General features: G+C 40.0%; 1 protein-coding gene across 1 annotated transcript in view; it reads right to left on the bottom strand.

Moving 5' to 3' along the window:
• GREB1L (GREB1 like retinoic acid receptor coactivator) overlaps nt 1-18,995 on the bottom strand; it is a 75,662-nt gene that overhangs the window by 14,789 nt on the left and 41,878 nt on the right. Inside the window, exons 12-23 of the mRNA XM_041477780.1 lie at nt 17,984-18,310; nt 17,002-17,130; nt 16,186-16,320; nt 14,091-14,288; nt 12,729-12,909; nt 11,137-11,329; nt 9,604-9,737; nt 7,186-7,525; nt 4,180-4,295; nt 3,576-3,820; nt 1,993-2,555; nt 1,445-1,547 (exon numbers count right to left, since the gene is read on the bottom strand). Of these exons, the coding sequence (XP_041333714.1) occupies nt 1,445-1,547; nt 1,993-2,555; nt 3,576-3,820; nt 4,180-4,295; nt 7,186-7,525; nt 9,604-9,737; nt 11,137-11,329; nt 12,729-12,909; nt 14,091-14,288; nt 16,186-16,320; nt 17,002-17,130; nt 17,984-18,310 (2,664 nt within the window). The remainder of the gene's footprint in view (nt 1-1,444; nt 1,548-1,992; nt 2,556-3,575; nt 3,821-4,179; nt 4,296-7,185; nt 7,526-9,603; nt 9,738-11,136; nt 11,330-12,728; nt 12,910-14,090; nt 14,289-16,185; nt 16,321-17,001; nt 17,131-17,983; nt 18,311-18,995) is intronic.

Raw genomic sequence — 18,995 nt, 5'->3', positions numbered from 1 at the left:
CGCCTTGGTTGGAAATGACAGAGTTGCAGAGAAACCTTGGAGTACAAGCTAAGCATCAATGCCAGTGAAAAGGGAGAATGGCAAAGACCAGTGCATTCACAGGTTTCACCAGTCATGAGGCTTTCAGTGGGGGCAGGGAAATACATGAGCTGTTGTTGGTTAAACATTCAGTTCTGCTCACCCATGCACCAGAAGGATAAATTGAAAATAGATGTGTAGGCCAGAGTAAAAAATTGATAAGGAAAGTAAACAGCCTGTCATTTGTGAGAACCCTGTAAGAAGATCCAGACTACCTAGATGAATGCTGAAGGGGAGGTAAGATAGCTGCCTGACCACTCCAAAGAAACCAATCTCAAAGAAAAGAAAAAGTATTTTAATTTAAATTACTATGTTTTTTGGTACCAAAGAGAAGGCGCATAAATGGGACAGAAACATATTTGGGGTGGAGAATTAAGTAGTATTTAAAATACTGGGAACACAAAGGCTCTGGAGAAGCATTCCAAAAGATGTACTGGGAGCAAAAAAGCCACAAACAAAAACCCCAACCAAACCCAAACTGCTCTTCTGCTGGAGTTCCATGCATTCCTGGCAGGGGTGTGACACATTGCCATGATCTCAACAGGCCAGTCAGCATGATGCAGAAAATCTCTTGCATTTTAATATTTCATCCTAAGTTTCTGTGGTACTTTAGTTTGAATAACAAAGGAATTACATCCCCCAAAGCTTCAAATCAAAGGAAAATATATTTCTCTCTTTTTCTTCTTTTTCATTAAATAGCACTGTATGAACAGAAATATTAGCCTTTTCAAAGGTTCAACAACTACATTTTCAGGTTGCCAGTCTAATGGTCATGAGAACACCAGAACACCATGAAGAGGACTAATTTTTAAAAGGTTTTGTTCTTCTCAAGGCAAAGTCCTGCAATGGCAGTTAATGGATCTGTGAGATCTGACAAATGAGCACAAATCCAAAGAGGATCGCGCTCTCCTTTATCCACAGCATAAAACCTGCAAACTGCAGACAGGACACAACCTTACTGAAAATGGTATATAGCTTCTAAATAAACATAAATAATAGGTTTCAGCCAGGAACAAAATGTCCTGTCTGCTTAAAAGCAGCCAGCACTTAAAAACCTACAAGGAGAGAAAACCTGGGCAGATGATGCCCATTTACAACTTTGTGCTCACTTTCGTTTCAGTGCTACAAATGTATCAGCCCAAAATACATGTAATAGTTCTCAGATAAGCCCATTATGAAGTTCACTTTTTTATCAATCTATACTGAAATATATGCAGACACCTAGAGTCCAGCTACACACCAATGGAGAGGACATGCAGTAGGTATAATTCATAGTCTTTTAGTGAGCCTAAAAACTTACTTGTTGACTAATACACAATGTAGGCTCTTTATGATAAATTCTTAAGAATACCTACTAAATACTTACTGGCATTAATCTCTTCTTCATCATACACATCTACCTCCAGCAACCGGATCAGCATGCGGAAGAGAATCCTTAGGAACTGCAAGTATGAACCAGTCTTTCCAACCTGAGCCAGAGACGGAAAAAAAAGTCTAAATGCCAACCCAAAGTACTACAGTGGAAGGGTAAACTTCAGATAAATGCCTCTGGGCTTACCCCAAAGCTCTGTGTTCAGCTCTGCCTGAAAACACTGCAAGATGTAATATTGCCTACTATACTGAAAACACTTTTACTAAATTAGTCTCTGAGCATAACCTGGCCACAGCCTGTGTCACTTTTGTATGCGGGGAGATCAGCAGTGATAACTGCATCTCTCCTGATGACAATGTGATGCCCAGTGCCACCCACATGTGCTCTATTTAGGCTAAAACATGACATAAAGCATCACTCTTCCTCTCCTTACCACTTTCAGCATGGACTTAGCCTTAAAATTTGACTTTGACTTTTGACCTCAAAACACATCCCTGCAAACGTGGCCCCCTCAGACTGCTGAAAAGGCAGGAGGAACTCACTTGTGGTGGCCCTGTCAAAAGCAGCCGCCGGGGGTGGAAGGTCCTGGTGCCAGACGGCTCAGCCTGGTTGCTGAAGTCCGCATGGTGCTGCCGGGCTGTCGTCCACTGCCTGTAGTACAGAGACTGCTCTTCACTGCTCATGTCCTTGTGGAGCAGAGGCCTCAGGGAACTCAGCCAAGACACGTCAGCATGAGGCAGGAGGGAGGAGGAGGAAGGCAAGTTCCCGTTTTTCTGCGAGCTCAGGAGGCAGTAGGCAGCTTTGGACAGGATGACGATGCGTGGCAGTGCCACACGGAGGGCCTTGCTGTCCTTGGCTGACTGGGCAGGCCACTGAAAGGTCTGGGAGACTGATGACAGGGACGAGAGTTTGGGAGTGGTGCTGCTCGCCATCTGGTTACCCAGAGAGTCACACTCTTGTTTCAGGGTCTCTCTGGCTGTAAAACTTGAGTAAGCTCCCTCATCTACGGAGCTGTGTGCCACAGCCTGGAAGTTCAGGGCTGGAGCCTGCTTCTGAGACTTGTCTGCGGCACTCGAGGAGCTCACACCGTTGTCAGCCAGGGAGCCTGGGAAAACAAAAAGCAGGCAATGAAAAGTTACTGACTGACATAAGAAACTAATTAATTTGATCTACACAACATTCCTAATGTACAAATACTTCTGTTCAATGAATGCTGCTGTGGCTTAGGTCAGTTGCACCATGTACGAAGAAATCATTTACATCTGTCTGTCCCTTTGGCTGGAGAGGCAAATGCCCTGGAGCAACAGGGTTCAGACTCCAAGTGTTCAATCCTAATCTCTGTATGCTAGCTATTATTTCCCATGTAGGACTTGGAATTTGATGGTACAACGTTCTGAAAGTCAAGTTTAACAAACCACAGTATACACAGATCAACTGCATCTTCCTTTCTAGGAAGAACAGAGCATTTATTTCACTGCAACTTGGACATGAACTGGGCTATGTCCCCTCCTCCCTACCTGTCAGGTTTACTTAGTGTATGGGAAGACATAAAGTCTTCCCATACACTTGCAAAGACCCAGTTCAGCTGTCTTAATACCTCAGACTCATAGGGAAATAAAGAGAAGAAACCACAAGTGTCTGCAGAATGTAAAGAAGGCAAGGCTTGGTGGGAGGTGATGCCTGAAGAGGTAGGACAAAACCCAACCATTCTGTTGCTCTTGGCAAAGAGGCAGATATCCATTCTCTCCCACAGGTATTCCCAGAGTTCAGAGCATTTTTGTATTCCTACAATTTTATACTAGCCCTTTTTGCTCTGATTTTTAAGATCTTGTCAGGATCCACCGAACAAAGCTAGCAACAAATGTCAAATGAAAGTTTAAAAATCAAAATCACAAGGGAGACTTAGCTATGGCATACCATCCCTTCCACTGAAACACCGTCTCCTTCTAGCAGTAGACAGGAAAATTGCTCACTGTGTGAAGAATCTGCAACATTTCATTGTTTAGCCTGCAGCTGAATCCAGCTAAGCAACCCACATTTGAGAGAACATCTCACTGTTTGCATCCAAATTCCAGTGAGGCAGGAATAAAGACTTGTTTTTCAGACCAACAGCAGAATGACTGACCCGAGGTTCCAGTGACAGCGCTGCTGTTGCTCTGGGGCCGGTCCAAGTCTATCAGCAGCTCATCAGAGTCATTCTCGCTACCATTTGCCTTCTCCTGCTCCTTCTCACTGAGGTCAAGAGCTGCAATAGGCCCTCGAATTGCCTCCTTGGAGACGTAGCAGCATGCCAGGCCTACCTCTTGCTCTAATGCAGTACGAGTTAAGTAGCTGGAGTCAATTAGTCGAAGATCACAGTATTTCAACGACCTAGGAAAGCCAACACAAATGAAAAAAGAAGTTCTGCTTTCTCTGACTTTTAAGAACACCCCCTATATTTAATTGCTTACTAAATATTCATGAACAATTTTATTAGCCTGTACATATAAAATTATTTAAAAATATCCAGCATGTAAGTTGTGCTCCTTCGTACTTTGCACAGACACTTACTGACCCACACAGTAAAGTAATATGACTTTTCACAAACTGCACTTTCCAAACCTTTAAACAGTTCCTAACTGAAGTCTACAAAAATACACTTCTTTTGTGAAAAGAAAGCTAGATTGTATCAAACCCAACTTATCTAAACATGTTAGAGAGCAACCATATTGACAGAGTAATAACAGCACCTGGGGAAAGTCTCTCCCAGAGGGTCTTTGCCAGTGAGAATAACAATGCAAGGTAGACCTTCCAGATCCTGATAGGTGCGAGGAATCCAGTCATCCTGCTCATTGCCCCTCCAAGCCTGTGAACAGAGAATATTCCAGTTACACCTAAATGACATCTAAATCTTCTGCTGTTTCCTTTTTTCACCAGCTCCTGCTTTTTCTTTGTATATAGGGCTTGCTTATTCAACACCCAACATGAAGGAGACCTTGGGTGCAGGCATGCATTTGTTTTCTGGTAGCCAACTGTTAGCCAAGCATTAAATGCAAAGAAAATGGGTGCATAGCATATGTTATTCCGTGCTGGAAATATCCACCAGGTGTGGTATTAGTGTGGGCTGTCAGAGAAAAAAAGCCATTGATGCATTCAATGTGGCACAGATAAAAGATATTAATGTAAAGCTAAGACTTTGAAGTGGAGTACGAAAATGGGCCAATGAACCTTGTTTAATTATATTATACAATGAAAGATTATGTGACAGAAACACATTTCACCTTTCCCTGGCGGCAATCCCCTCCTGAAAGAACTCCTTACCTACAGTCTATCAAGGCCTGAGACCACAAAACTGCACCATTTTCCCTTAGCACTGGAAAGGTTGGTAGCATCAGTCTCATGTCCTTACACCCTTCACTTCCCCTGGTTCAGCAGAGCTTACTGAAAAAATTTATTTCTCCAATTAATTAGCAGTATCTAATGACTTGGTAAAGCAGCCTTGGCAGCAAAGACAGAATTTCTGGCTCAACAGGGTTAGTCCAGCTGTGTGTTTCCCTGTCTCTCCACAGACTGATGTTTCTGTGAAAGTGCATGACTAGGAAGTGAAATAGGGGAAGACTTTTTTTCTTTTGATTTTCCTTGATTTTCTTTTTGCTAGCATAAGGACCTAAAAAGAATGAGTGCCAGGGGTTTTGAGGTATAAACTTGCATCTAGAATATATATATTTTTGACCATCTTTCTCAGAAGTCAGAGAGGCGTAACCCTCATGGCTCCTCACTTCTGAATGTGTCCCAAACAGCTTGATTCTTGTTATACATAAAGGGTATGCCATGACAGCATCCCTGGTCAGCGAAATGTTTAAATTGTCTTCCATCTCTGGTTTCATTCTGTAGCTCTGACTCCCTGATGGAGAGGAATGACCTGTCTGGCAGGTCAGGCTGACCAGCAGGTGTGTCTGACAGAACAATGCAGCCACCAGCACTGCAGAGACAGCTTCCCACCCTCCCTGCCCTGCTGTGGCATCACAAACCCTGCTAATGCCATCTCAGAGGCTAAGTTAAGTCACACTTTTCAGCTGGGTTCACTGACACCTATAAAGTTTCTCTCCCTACCTCTGAAAATGGTCATGATGAGGTCTCATCCTTCCTGATAAATAACCAAGATTATTTATTGGTGGGACTACATTTTGAGCCCCAGCACTCAGTAGCCTCATATGGCTCTCTCCCCATGCACACATCAAAAAAAGGGCTGGGATGCTTGCAATGAAAGCTCTCCACTGGCTCTAGTTCTTTAGTTTCAGTACTCCACCTAATGTCAGAACAAATGCCCAGCAGTATAGAGAATAAATCAAATTCATCTGCAGAAATCTTGTGTTATCCCAGGCACCAGACAAGCAGGTATGGTAGTGCAGCACCAGCCTCACAGGTGACCTTTATTATTCTGAAATACCACTGGCACACCCCACCTAAAAAGACACTACAGACTTATAGTTGGGAAATTGAATTCCTCTCCTCAACTCCCTTCATATGCATGGTTCTGATTTGAGGGCTTTTCTTCTAGTAAACTGCAAGAAAAGAAACAAATCCAGAATCCTACAGCTCTGTTTAGTCCAAAAATGCATCTTATGTTTTGGAGAGAGGAATAAGAAGAATTATTTTGAAGATTTTTCACTCTCTACCTGATAAAATTCCTCTATTCCAGACCAATGTCTACATGGATATCCACCTGCAACAGCTCCACAGTCAAGGCCTCACAAGCTGCTTCAGCACTGTGTAAAGGGCTGCAACTCATTATGGCAAAGCACTATTAAGAAGCCCTCACAGGATTCAGTCCAGAATTATTTAAGGGTGGAATTCATGCCTATCCAAAAAAACCCACCAGCACAGAACAGTTAATCTCACATGTTGTTGTCGCATTTATGATATTTTCTTCCCTCTCCTGCTGCATATAAAGTTTGAGAAGCAGGAGTCATAGCTTCTTTAAAGGACATTTTATCTGCTTTTGGCTATAGGCAAGCTCTTTCAGACAGGCTCACAAAATTAATTCCTATTTCCTGTGGTTTTGAATACACTGTATAACTCATAGTAGAAGCAGAACATTAATAATCTGTGATACTTAGAGCAAAGATCAGGACAGATAACCAGTACTACTTTAAGGCTGATACCTAAGGCAGGCAACCCATCGCCCCTTTGTTTAATGTAGTGAGATCAATACATGAAGTGGGTTTGGCTACTTGAACCATGCTCTTGTAAATCCATGCAAAATTTTAGGCTGGTGCAGATATGCTAGGCATATATGCATGTAGCCTCTTCAGGCTTTCAGCATGCAGGGGGTTGAGGAAAGAAATCTGTGACAAACAGCATACTTTACCAGTTATCAGAAGGGCAGAAGATGGATGAACAGAGCAGACAACAGATACACTAGACAGACAGATAAGTTGGTGGAAATAATTAGTTTGCCTACAGAGATCTGAGCTCTGCTTTTAGAGATGAACCCTATCTGATGCACGCTGTTAATCAACTTTAAGAAGTGAAATAACAGCTGGTGTTTGACTTCATGGACACAATTCAGGTTTGTTCCAAGTCTCTCTACCTTTTATGCTCAAAGTATAGAAATGCATTCACAGTGACAGACACAGAACACCTGCCCTTTCCCTATAGAACAATTAACCTATAAACACATGTGAATAAACACAAAACTACAACAGCCAGATGACTACAGTGAGCACACAAACAAACATTCAGCTTCTACTAACCTTGAGCCGTGTCACGAAGTGTTTTGCGACAGTGAGCTCCGAGGCAGGATTCCCAAGGAGGATCTCAAAACGATACTGCAGCCCCAGCTTGTCCCGTACTTCCTGCAGCCTCTCCTTGGCCAGCATGGCCAGCTGCACCGACGGCACCCGAATGACGAGCATGTGGCCACAGCCGTTCTTATCCTTTCCCGGACTTGTGATAAGGTCATCCATTATGCTGAGTGTTTCAGGTGTGCTGTGATCCCTTAGAGAGGCCATGGTGGTGAGGGCCATCAGAGCTTGGGAATACTGCTGAATGAGCAGGTAGCAGCGGATCACCATGCTGTGCAGCCGGGGGTACCTTGGGGGAGACACAGTTCTGCATCAGCACGTGCAAAATCACAGTACTGTCTGAAAATCAGCCAAAAGGCAGGACTGCATAGTGAGGAAGTGCCTATTTTTTTCCAGTAGTGCTCAAAGAATGAAGTCTTCCATTTTCATAGACAAAAATTTTGAACAAAACTTCTCTGCATTTGGCCCAAGTCTTGAGCTTAAGTAATAGGAATTATAAACTTCTGTTACCCTCATCTGGTCCAAAATTTCAGCTGAAGATCTTTGGCTTGACGGAGATAAGAAACACCTCAGATCAAATTTATTCTGGAACACACACTTATAATTGCTTTGCTTTCCACAAGCTTTTTCTTCTACAAACTTGAGGACCATTGTGGCTTCAAGTGGTTTGTGGGAGAAGCAGTTCGTAACTTCACAACTCTCAATCTCTCAGCAAAAAGTTGGATGTACCAATAGGAATTGCTGGCTCTGAGCCAAATCTGAGCTCCCATTTTGCCTTTTAACTTACATAGCCAACATCTTTGCTTCCATTACAGCTACATGCAGTTGTCACTTCACAAATATGAAGTAAAATTTTAAGAGAAATAAAATTAAAACCTACTCAAGCAAAAAACCCCACTCAATTTCTAGACATTTCCCATAAGCTCACTTGCCACCATAATACAGAAAAACGCTACACTATTACGCCTTGAGTGCTGGTCTTGTGTCACATAGGTCCAAATAAATAAAATAAATAGAAGTTCCAAATTTCTCTGGTCTCTTTCTTAAGTAATCTAATAGACAATATGATATCCATTTAAAGAAAGTTTTGGGTTTGTGTTTAGCCAGTAGATACAGTAGTTTGTTCTGGATATCACAAGCCAGTCATTAAACCAGTATGTCATTAAACCAGTTTTTAAAATACTTTTTACTCTTCCTGCCATAAAAGTGCCCACTACACTTCTGCTACTACAACAAATGGAGCCTTTCTTATAATACAAAAATGTCTGCAATATTTTCAGATTGTAAGGCTGAATGGCTCATCCACCCAGACAGAATAGCCCAGTTTCTTGAAAACAGAGCCTAAACTGATAAACTGCAACACAAAAACATATCCTGGCTCCAAGACAGAGAGGTTCACCTGCCATTAATTTCTGGTATTATCCTGATCTCATATGATTATTTGCACATACATAAATCCTCCTTCATCCTTTTTCCCACCCACACTTGAACAGAAGGAGAGTGATAGTGACCACTATCTCTTCCATTGGTTTTGACCAGAAAGAATAGGAGAAACCTAAGTAACTGACCTAATTATTATTGCCTATTTGTAGATAATAACAATATTATTAATGATGATCATTAATTACAATAGTATTAATGATGCACTTAATATTAATGTTGCTAATTTAACACATTTTATATTGACTTAATAAATACAGATGCATTTATAACTATTACACTGACTTAATTAAAACAGAAAACACTGTACTGAACATAGAACAATCCTGTTCTAGCAAATATGAAAACATGAGACCTATTATTTGAAGAGCTATAAGGGATCTGTTCTGCTGATAGGCACAGCAGATTAACTCCACATTGCTGGAAATGACAGTACTCCCCTCACTCCTGAAATGGGCACATTTAATTGGATCTTGGATATGTGCCATGAAAGTAGCTTTTTCAGGCAGCTGCAGGGTACTAAGAGGTCCTGAGCTGCAGGAACCAAAACCATGGCCAGCTACTGAAATGACAAAAATTGGTTTTGAAACACCCTCACCACCATCAAGAGAGACACCAGAAGTGGTGAGGCATGAAACCTCTGGTACCTTCTGAGCTCAGTGAGGGCTGAGCCAAAAGAAGAGAGAAGCACAGCTGAGCCCAGCTTGCTGCTGAAAGGAGCCAATCTCTTCTAAAAACAAATGAAGGATATCCCCTCCCTTCTTCAACTGCACTAAATTTGTTACAAAAATAAAATTGCACATACTTTGTGTTCTCCAAAATCGACATCAAAGGTCACCATGTCTTCTCCCCCATAATGGGGCTCATAAAGATGTATCTTTAAGATCCCAACTGGGCAGAATCCCAAGTTTCCATGTTATTATTTACCTTTCTAAAAGCGTGTTGACCATTTTTTCAAAAGTTTCATCACATCTCAAAAGGGGACTTGTGACTCCCCATTGGAGGGATTTGCTGTATTCATTCAAACCAAAGTACAGCTTTTCTTCACTTGCAGCATCATCCTGTTTCATACACAAACAGCAAAAATATAAGGTATTCTGGAACAAATTTTTATTTCCTGTGTCACTTTAAAAAATAAGTGGAAAGCACTTTCCCAACCAAAGAATCCTTTCTTTTTATCCATTCTCCCTAAGTAATGCTATTTATTTGTTTCAACGAATACAATAAAATGTAAATTGTTTTTTTACTTATTATTTGCCTACAGCTAGGAAAGACAGGTGTAAGTCCTTGCAAATTTTTCAGTATTATCTCCTACCTGTGACTGCAGGGGGTTTCTAGAATCCTTCTAACTCTTTTCTGACTCCCTATCTCTGGCTTTAAATCTACTGACTACTGTCATCTCATTTCTATTTAGAGTAGAACCTGAAAAGAGAAGGATTATTAATTTCCGAAGTTGTTCTTGATTGTCATGCTTTTCTAATGGAAACCACAAATTAATAGTTTGGTTTTTTTTTGTCAGAATGGAAATCTGTATTCAGCTATCAGAAAGGCAGAATATTTGTGTTTCAAATTTCATTAGCCTTTGATGAAAGCACAGCATGTTCTCCAGTGCATTTATATCAGCAGTAATCTCTAGGAATGTAATTAACCACCTACAGTCTCCCCCGCTTTTGTGGGTTATTTTTTTTAATCAGAAGACTGAAATCTGTTAAATTTTTACTTTTGGGAAACAAAAAATTGTCTAGACCATTTTAGAAACCATTAAACATGGTTTATATTAACAATCAACCAAAAAAGCAAATTTAGAATATTCATTCACTCTGTCATTTTCAATTAGCTATTTTTTACAGCTCCCATTTTAAGACACTTTGCAGAAACTAATGGTCCACTCAGGACAGTAAAGTCAAATCTGATATAAATACACCGAACAAGTAATAGGAGAAAATGCTATTTTTAGCAGGTTTATCCAAAACATCCTCTGAATCAGCTGGCTGAAATGCTGAAAAAAGTTAATAGTGCAGAATATCCAACAGAATTTTTCCTCTGCACCTACAACACCAAAACTTGTTAACCTAGCACACAACTTTAATTAGGACTGGGAATGTAATTAACAGACTTGACAGGCTATGTGACATGTAACTTACAGTCAAAAGTCAGACTGCTCAAAAAGGGAAAGCCAGCTCTGCAGCGTTATGGCATGGCATCATAGCTTTGTCTGACCAGAGGACAGAAAGTGGATTCTCATCTTGCGTGACTGGATAAAGAAAATTCCCTAATTCCTGGTCCTAAATATCAGGTGCTACCTCTACCATCAGTATCTCAGGGCTGCCCATCTGGAGTCTGAGATAATAAACTCCAGCAGAGAAAGAGCTCCCTCCTAACTCACACATTTTCTAAGACTCTGTTAGGCATCAATTCCACATTAAAATGCACAGTTAAAATTAACAGTTAAACACTTACCACAGTGTCAGATTGTATCCAATGTACCTCATTGCTAGAGCTGATCCTGGACTGCTGTGTTTGCAGGGCATAAGGGAAAGAGCTGACCTGAAGAACAAGGAGGTTGAACGCTTCAAGCACCTCCCTGCAATTAATAACTCTATCAGCCAGACCATGATTAGGCTCACCATGGGACAGGGAACTTGAAATGGCACTGCAGAAATAAGAATGCAAAGAATTGCCTTACAGATATCCTGAAATTCAATGAATTACTCTTTTCCTACAGAAAAAATCTCTAAATGACCATGACACAGAGAACCATAGCTCAAAAAAAATCTCTTTGGAAAGGTAAAAGACTTCAAAAAACATTTGACTGTTCTCTGTGGGTAAACTCAGGAAAACAAGGGAAAACAAGAAACACCTAAATAAAGGATCAAAATCTGTTGACAGTGAGAAGGTGGATTAGTGTGACAATTTAAAAAAGCATCACATAGAGGAAACCAAAAATAATCCAAAGCTGATTAAACCCCTTCATTAAGAAACACTGTTCCATGAGCTGTGGGGATAGGATATATTAGCAATTTTATGAAATCCAGTGGCTTTTCCAGTCTGAAATAACAAATTTCTAAAAGGCTGGAGAGCCTGAAAGTCTACTGACGTTCTGAGCTCCTGAAATTGCCTTTACTTCCATTATAAATTCAGAAATTTCAAATTCAAAGTAGAGCAAGGACAGTAAAAAAAAGTGAACGGGAAGACCAGGTAGAAATAATGTTGCTTTTGTCTATTTTCAGCTGTCTTTCAAGGAGAGTATTTTGCTTATTATAGAACCATAGAATGGTTGAGCTGGAAGGGACCTTAAAGACCATCTAGTTCCAACCCCTCTGCCATGGGAAAGGACACCTTTCACTATTGCTAATATTGGAAAAGAATCACACAACCTTATACATCATGTTTAAACCACATTATTCTCCTCAGTTTACTCAAGAACAGAATAATCAGCTTTACTTATTTCTTTCTTCTTTCAATATGAAGTTGTGATTTGGTGTGAATAAATGATTTTGCATGTGTATACTTGTTGCGTTTAGACCTAAAGCCAAATTCAATACAGCTGTTTCTTTAAATACTTTTTTTACAGAAAAGGCATCTTTCTTATGATGCAGACTTAAAATGTCTGTAGGCCTTCTCATATCACAAACAAAACTATTATCAGAGACAGAAACATGAATTAAAGCACAACCAGCTTGTGAGCATCGGATACATTTGGGTTTGAGGACAGAAAAAGAAGAGGAATAGAAAACAAAGAAAGGACAACACTTGAAAAAACTTGCAAAATCCAGCATTTTCCCCTAGATTTCAGCACCATAGCACACAACCCTAAAAAGAGTCCTGTTAGGCATCGAGCAATCTGAAACTAGTCTCACCTACCTTCACCTGAATCAGAATTAGATAACAAATATCATGGGCAACCAAAAGAGATTCTGATTATAAGGCACAAAATGCCTTAAAAATGCCTAGACAAAGCAGAACCTGTCTAAGATGGTAAGTCTTCTGATAAACCTAATGGAAAGATGCTGGGAGAGGATGGTTTTCCTTCAGCAGATTGGAGCAGCTACCTTGTTAAATCCACGTGGGCATTGTCATGAACCAGCACAAAGAGCGTGTAGGGGTTCTGCTTCACTCGCCTCATGAAAACTTCAAATTTAGCTTGAATCTCATTGTCCAGCCGAACCACGTATTTCTCAGCTCTCTGATAGGCTGTCCCATTGTCTTCTAGGCCCAAGTCCACAAGCACACCTGTCAAAAAGGAGAATACAACAAAAATCTTTTCCTTTGAGTGCATCCAAAAATGAAGGGTCAATAGGAAGTTCTCACTTGTCCACCAAACCACCAATAGGCCCCAGTAAGAAGACAATTATCCAAATGAGATTTCTCTCACAATGCAGGTCAAAATGTTCTCCTTGGCTTCTGGATTTCCTCCAAAAAGCACTTGAAGACCTTTCAAAAACTCCTCACATAATCAAAAAATGGGGGGAAAACATCAGGCCTCCACAAACATTTCCAAAGCAGACTCAGTTGGGTATGCTCTATGATCGATCCTAAGCCAAACCTGCCTACATTAAGCTAATATTAATATTGTTTGAGTTAGAAAAAGTCATCCTGAGCTTTCCTTTGCAAATATCATTAATTTATATAAAATCAATTCTTCCTACTATCATATTGTATCGTATCGTATCATACATCATATCCCATCATACTTTTTATGCTCTGCTTCAATATTTGTGTCAATATCTCTTTGCAAAGATATATTGCTGTCACGTTTATAAATTAGGCATGGTGCAATGTATATGACATTGAATGCCATTTGAATTAAAGAAGTAAATTGCTCTGAAAAATGTACCAATTAGGTATTTTCCAGGGTCGTAATGATTTTGGTTTTTTTTTTTTAAGTACAATAAAAACAAACTATGAGGACAAAAGATATGCTGGAGCAACTTACTTTTCCCTTTATACCTGTAATGATGTAATAACATCACATACTGCGGTTTATCAGCCTGTTTGCCCTCCTACGGTTGTGTTCGAGGGTCTTAGGATGAGGGAAGTGATGAGAATCTTGACTTCAGGTTTTAGAAGGCTTATTTATTATATTATGATATTATATTAAATTAAAATGCTATACTAAAACTGTACAAAAAAGAATAGAGAGAAAAGGATCCATCAGAAGGCTAGAAAGAAAAGGAATGGAATGAATAACAAAATCTTGTGACTGCTCACAGCCTCGATACAGGTGGCTGTGATTGGTCATCAAGTGAAAACAATCCACATGGATCAACGGAATATGCACCTGTTGCATTTCATAGCAGCAGACAGTTATTGTTCACATTTCTTTCCTGAGGCTCCTCAGCTTCTCAGGAGAAAATCCTATTGAAAGGGTTTTCATAAAATATGCCATGGTGACAGCCTCCCCTCCCTTTTACCTGATTGTCGAATCCGCTGGAGGGTCTGCTGCACCAGCACCTCCGAACGGGGCACTATAACGATGAAGTCCACCTTGCTGAAGTGGCCCAGATCCAGGCTCTGATTGCCACTGTCCGCTATAGCACAAACCTGGGACAAGAGCTTTCTGGCAACTGTGAGCTGTGGCTGGTAAATTTGGAAGGTATCAACATCCAAATCTAGAGTGTGTTTGTTTGAAAAAGAAAACAAAACACAGCAAGAAACATGTTTACTTTCCCACCCCCCCCAGCAAAACATGACCCTCCAAACAGCCTACCCTCTACTATCAGGGAAAAAAAATCACTCACCAGAATAAATCTCAACTCTCTGGAAAGTTTGGTCCAGATCACAAATGCCAACTTTCTTTCTTTGATAAAAATGTGGTAATATATCAGATGACCTCAAGTACAGCACTGCCCATTTTTTTAAATGCCTGAAGCACTTTTAAGGATTTCTAACAGTGCGACCCAAGGAAACCTCAATGCCAACACAGTGAAATGCATTCTGTTAAATTAACCAACACATACACAATATGCATGCACATACCTAGATATAAATAAAGATGTGCATGTGTACATATAATAAAAAGCAGAGAAAGAGAGGTACAAAGCTCTAATGTTCTCCTGAAACTCAGATCTATTTGGACTTAATGAACGTCAACATCACACTAGATGCAGGGAACTGAGAGACTGACCAGAGCACTCATGTTTCCTCAAAATAAAAAGCATGCTCCGTTACAGTATTTCCATTAGGTAAATTCTATGTCTTACAATGCATGCTTCCTTAACCACTTTTCAACTTGCAGATTATCAGATTAAATCCTATAATGGTATTACAGTTTTTTGTTTATGCCACTTTTTCTACTGTGTTGGTTTTACATAGGGATGTGTTTTAGTGTGTGCATGTGCACATGTGATTATCTCCTGTTCAAATATGCCTTTAGTGTCCATTTCAGCAGATCTGCTATGGAAGAAACATCCCTCTCACTGCCTAGGAGACTTACTTATTTTTTTATTTTTATTCAGGCAGTTTCTCAATAGCTTCAACCACTGTACAGCCATACATTAAGAACACAACTAACACAGAACAATTGTTTGAGAAAATACGAAGGTTTTAAAAAACCTACACAGTAAGAAAAAAAACCAAACAGAATCTAAAGATCATTCTCCCTTCAAATTAATCTTCTGAGGAAACTCAAGACTTGTGAGGGTGCCAGAACAAAGTGCCTGGCAGCCCTTCTAGTTGGATCTCCTGATCCACGGGAAGACAATAAGCCACTTTGCTTTCATTCAGATTTAACACCAAGTCAATGAATTTAAGTTAACTAATATGAACCAAGAGCATACCTTTCTTTCACAGAAAAAAGCTTTACTGGAAGTTGAATTTGCTTTGATACTGGACCTGAAAGAATCTCAGTGTTCACAACAGCTCAATGTATCTTTTGTCAGTATTGTGATATGAAAAGGAAAGTATGTTTAAAACTCTCAGTAGCTAAGTAATTCTGAAAATTAGCAATTTTAGACAGGAAATCCAAGCTTACCTTTTGCACTTAAGCATCTTATCACATTATGCTGAATAAGACATGTCTCAGATCAACAAATTACAGATCACATTTGCCTAGTACTTTCAGTCCACATTCCCTAAAAGTTTAAACCTCAGAGCACAAGTCTCTAATGCATATTACCAGGCAGGAGGACACCTGAGGAGATCAGGAGAACACAATTCCCCTCTGCCTAAACTCAAGGTTACATTCCTTTTCTCTTTGCAAAAAGATGAGATTAATCCACTCTGCCAGTGTTACAAGAAACATCTTCTCTACTCTGCCTGACACCTAGCAGAAGATAACATGTTTTACCTTAGAGAATATAAAAACATCAGGGGAAAAAATTGCTGAAGGATATTACAGAGATTTTCCATCTGAGCAACTGCTGTATTGCTACATTTAGCTGGTAGTATTAGTATTTTAAGGTTGGCACACTGACTGCAAATGTGCCCTCAGATTCTCCTGAGGTGTATGCGTTTTGACATTTAACGAGCTACTCACTTATTTCATATCTTGCACGTAAAAAAAATTACCTGGTTCTTGTGTAGAAACCATGGCAATTGCTTCCTGAGATGACACACACTCACTAACATCTCCATTAAAAGGAATAATGACACTTTCCCCTCGCTGCTGTAGCATCTTCTCCAGCAGCTTGTCCAAATCATCACCTAGATCAGAATTAGCAACACCAAATTATCTGGAAACCATTTCAGAGGAACATCATTGAACATTACACACACCCATGTTCTCACATAGCTGGTGTCAAATCTGCACTCGGGCAAGGGACTGGGCATACAGGAAAGAGAGGGAGGGATAATACTTTTATCTACTGATTTACCCGTTGGGATTAATTTTTTTTTAAGGACTGGGCATACAGGAAAGAGAGGGAGGGATAATACTTTTCTCTTATCTACTGATTTACCAGTTGGATTAATTTTTTTTTTTTAAAAAAGAGCCACAGTTGTATAATTTCAGGTCTGTGGCTTTACAGCTACTAGTGACATCTGATGATTACAAAGAAATACACACTACAAAACAACCTCTAAAACCTTGCTAAAAGCATAAACTAGAAAACACTTGTGTACTTATGGGTGCATTACATACCCTGCCATTACATTCAACAGCTGAGACAGTGTTAAAAATGTTTTGCCAGAGGATTATGAACTGCCACCACAGAGGTGAAGGAGACAAGCACTCTTTTGCACACAAGGAGGAGAGAAGAATAGAATGCCTCTCAATGGAGAGAGCAGAGCTGTATCCACGTGCATTTTAACTGCTGAACAGCAGACACACCAACCCTAAAGAAAAGACTGCCTTGGCTAGGACTTCTGTTTCTTAGAATCACTCACCTAAAGATGTATTTTTGAAATGTGATGCCAGGAAACTAACTTTCCCTGTGATGAGCTCGTAACTGATCTCTTTTAAAAATTCACTGGTGGTAAGCATGCTCTCTGCAAGTGCCCGAGATTGATACTGACCTGGAGAAGAGAGGGGAAAAGAGTGAGAGCAAACCTTCATACAGCTTACTGTCAACACAACCTCCTCATCCTAGAAGTCTGGGGCACTCTGATCTTCAACCATGGATCTCCACTGCCTTTACCCAGTAGACTGGGAGAGCAGTCTCAAGTCTACTTCATTAGTGACTGGAGAATTAATTGATATAACTAATTTTAGCAGGTTCTTTGCAATTGCACTTCATTTTGCATTCTTGTATGACAAAATAAGTATTTGCACCTTAGACAAAATGGAGGATTCTGGATAAATATTAAAAAAAGCCATTATCCCTAGTGTGGGAGAAAAAAAGTAAAAAAAGTTAAAAATGGCATTACTGATTTATCTGCCTACAAAGATGACTAGTTAAAGTTCATTTCCACCCAGACACACTCATTCACACACAGAAAGCACAGCCAGTCATCAGTGCAAAATAAAAAGGACAAAAATGAGGACAAAAAGGATGAAAAGCACATTCTGTTTTAAACAGTCTGCAGAAGACCCTGCATGTAAAATATTCCAGTTGTTCCATGAAACAAAGACAAATCATCTATTTTACCACTGGGTCACTTCAAGATATTTTCTAAGGCATTCACACAAACAGTAAAGTCTCAGGCCTCTCAAGAAGTAGTAATGACTAGCATAAAGATATTTTGCTATATCCTCATGGACTTCAGTACTCCAAGTCTTGCTGAATATACAGTAAACTCCACCAAGTGACGCTGCAGTGCAACAATACAAAGGAGAATAAAAAGAACAAAAGGGATTTAAAAACCAGATCAGTAACTCAAGAAAATGAATGTGACATTGCCATTTGAAGCAGTCTGCAAATATACTCACCTAGAACCACTACACAGAATTCATTTCCTCTAATCTTTGATGCACAAATGGCAACTACATAATCTGGTAGCTTTTGGTGATGTTTCATTTCATTGAGAGACCTCAAGGTCTCCGAGATGCCCTCTGCTAGGGAATTCTGGGTGACAACCACGTGCACGAGATCCCGAGACACACTGGCGATTAACCTGGCAAGCCAAGGGAGTTGACCTGGTGACACAGAGATACACTGTGCACTCATTTGCAAGGATCTCTCCCTCAGAGTGAACTCCTGCATAGCTTTCAACATGATCTGCTCAAATTCTTCCCTCAGGGGTATCTGGTCAGGACCTACAATGAAAACGAACAAATAGAAGAACAATGTCTCATATAAAAATGTCATTGAATCAGGAATAATTACGTCTGTCTTGATCTGACAAGCTCCTTCATCATATTTTTTATATTTAAAAAAACCCACTTACTACTCAGTGGATATCTACCCACATGGCTCATTCTTGGTTTTTTATTTTAGAAGCCTTTCTCTTCCAACACAATGAGGTATTCCACCTCACTTCTAGCTTCAACAACTGGTGGGACAAACAAGGGAGTGGGAAAATATGTGCCTTTTGCCTGGAAGAGAAGGATTAAGCATGCAGCCATATGTTTTTGCAGCAGAAAACAAAAATGCTTATCCTTAACAGCCATGCAGCCTGTTAAGTGCTTTTTGCTTTGCTTTTTCTCATCCTGCATACTAATCAACTAACCAAGGATGCAAATAAATATGTTTAACCTCTTCCTTAGCTTAATTAAATTAATTTAGCAAATCTGGAAGCACCTAACTTAAAGAAGAATATGCAACTTTAAATCTACATTCCCCAGACTCTGTCAACTGCATTGTCAACTTGAACTGGAAAACAGAAATATAAGCCATCCTATCTTGGTATCAGTCCTCCAACGGAGCTTCAATGAACATTCTGTTCAGTTAGCTTTGTCTCATTGTCAATGATATTCAGGAACAGTTAAAAACATTCATGAA

This window comes from Pyrgilauda ruficollis, unplaced genomic scaffold (assembly GCF_017590135.1).
Source record: "Pyrgilauda ruficollis isolate IOZ18807 unplaced genomic scaffold, ASM1759013v1 scaffold41, whole genome shotgun sequence".
NCBI classification, from domain to species: Eukaryota; Metazoa; Chordata; class Aves; order Passeriformes; family Passeridae; genus Pyrgilauda; species Pyrgilauda ruficollis.
Note: the sequence above shows the minus strand (reverse complement) of the source record. Positions and strands in the feature narration are given on the sequence as shown.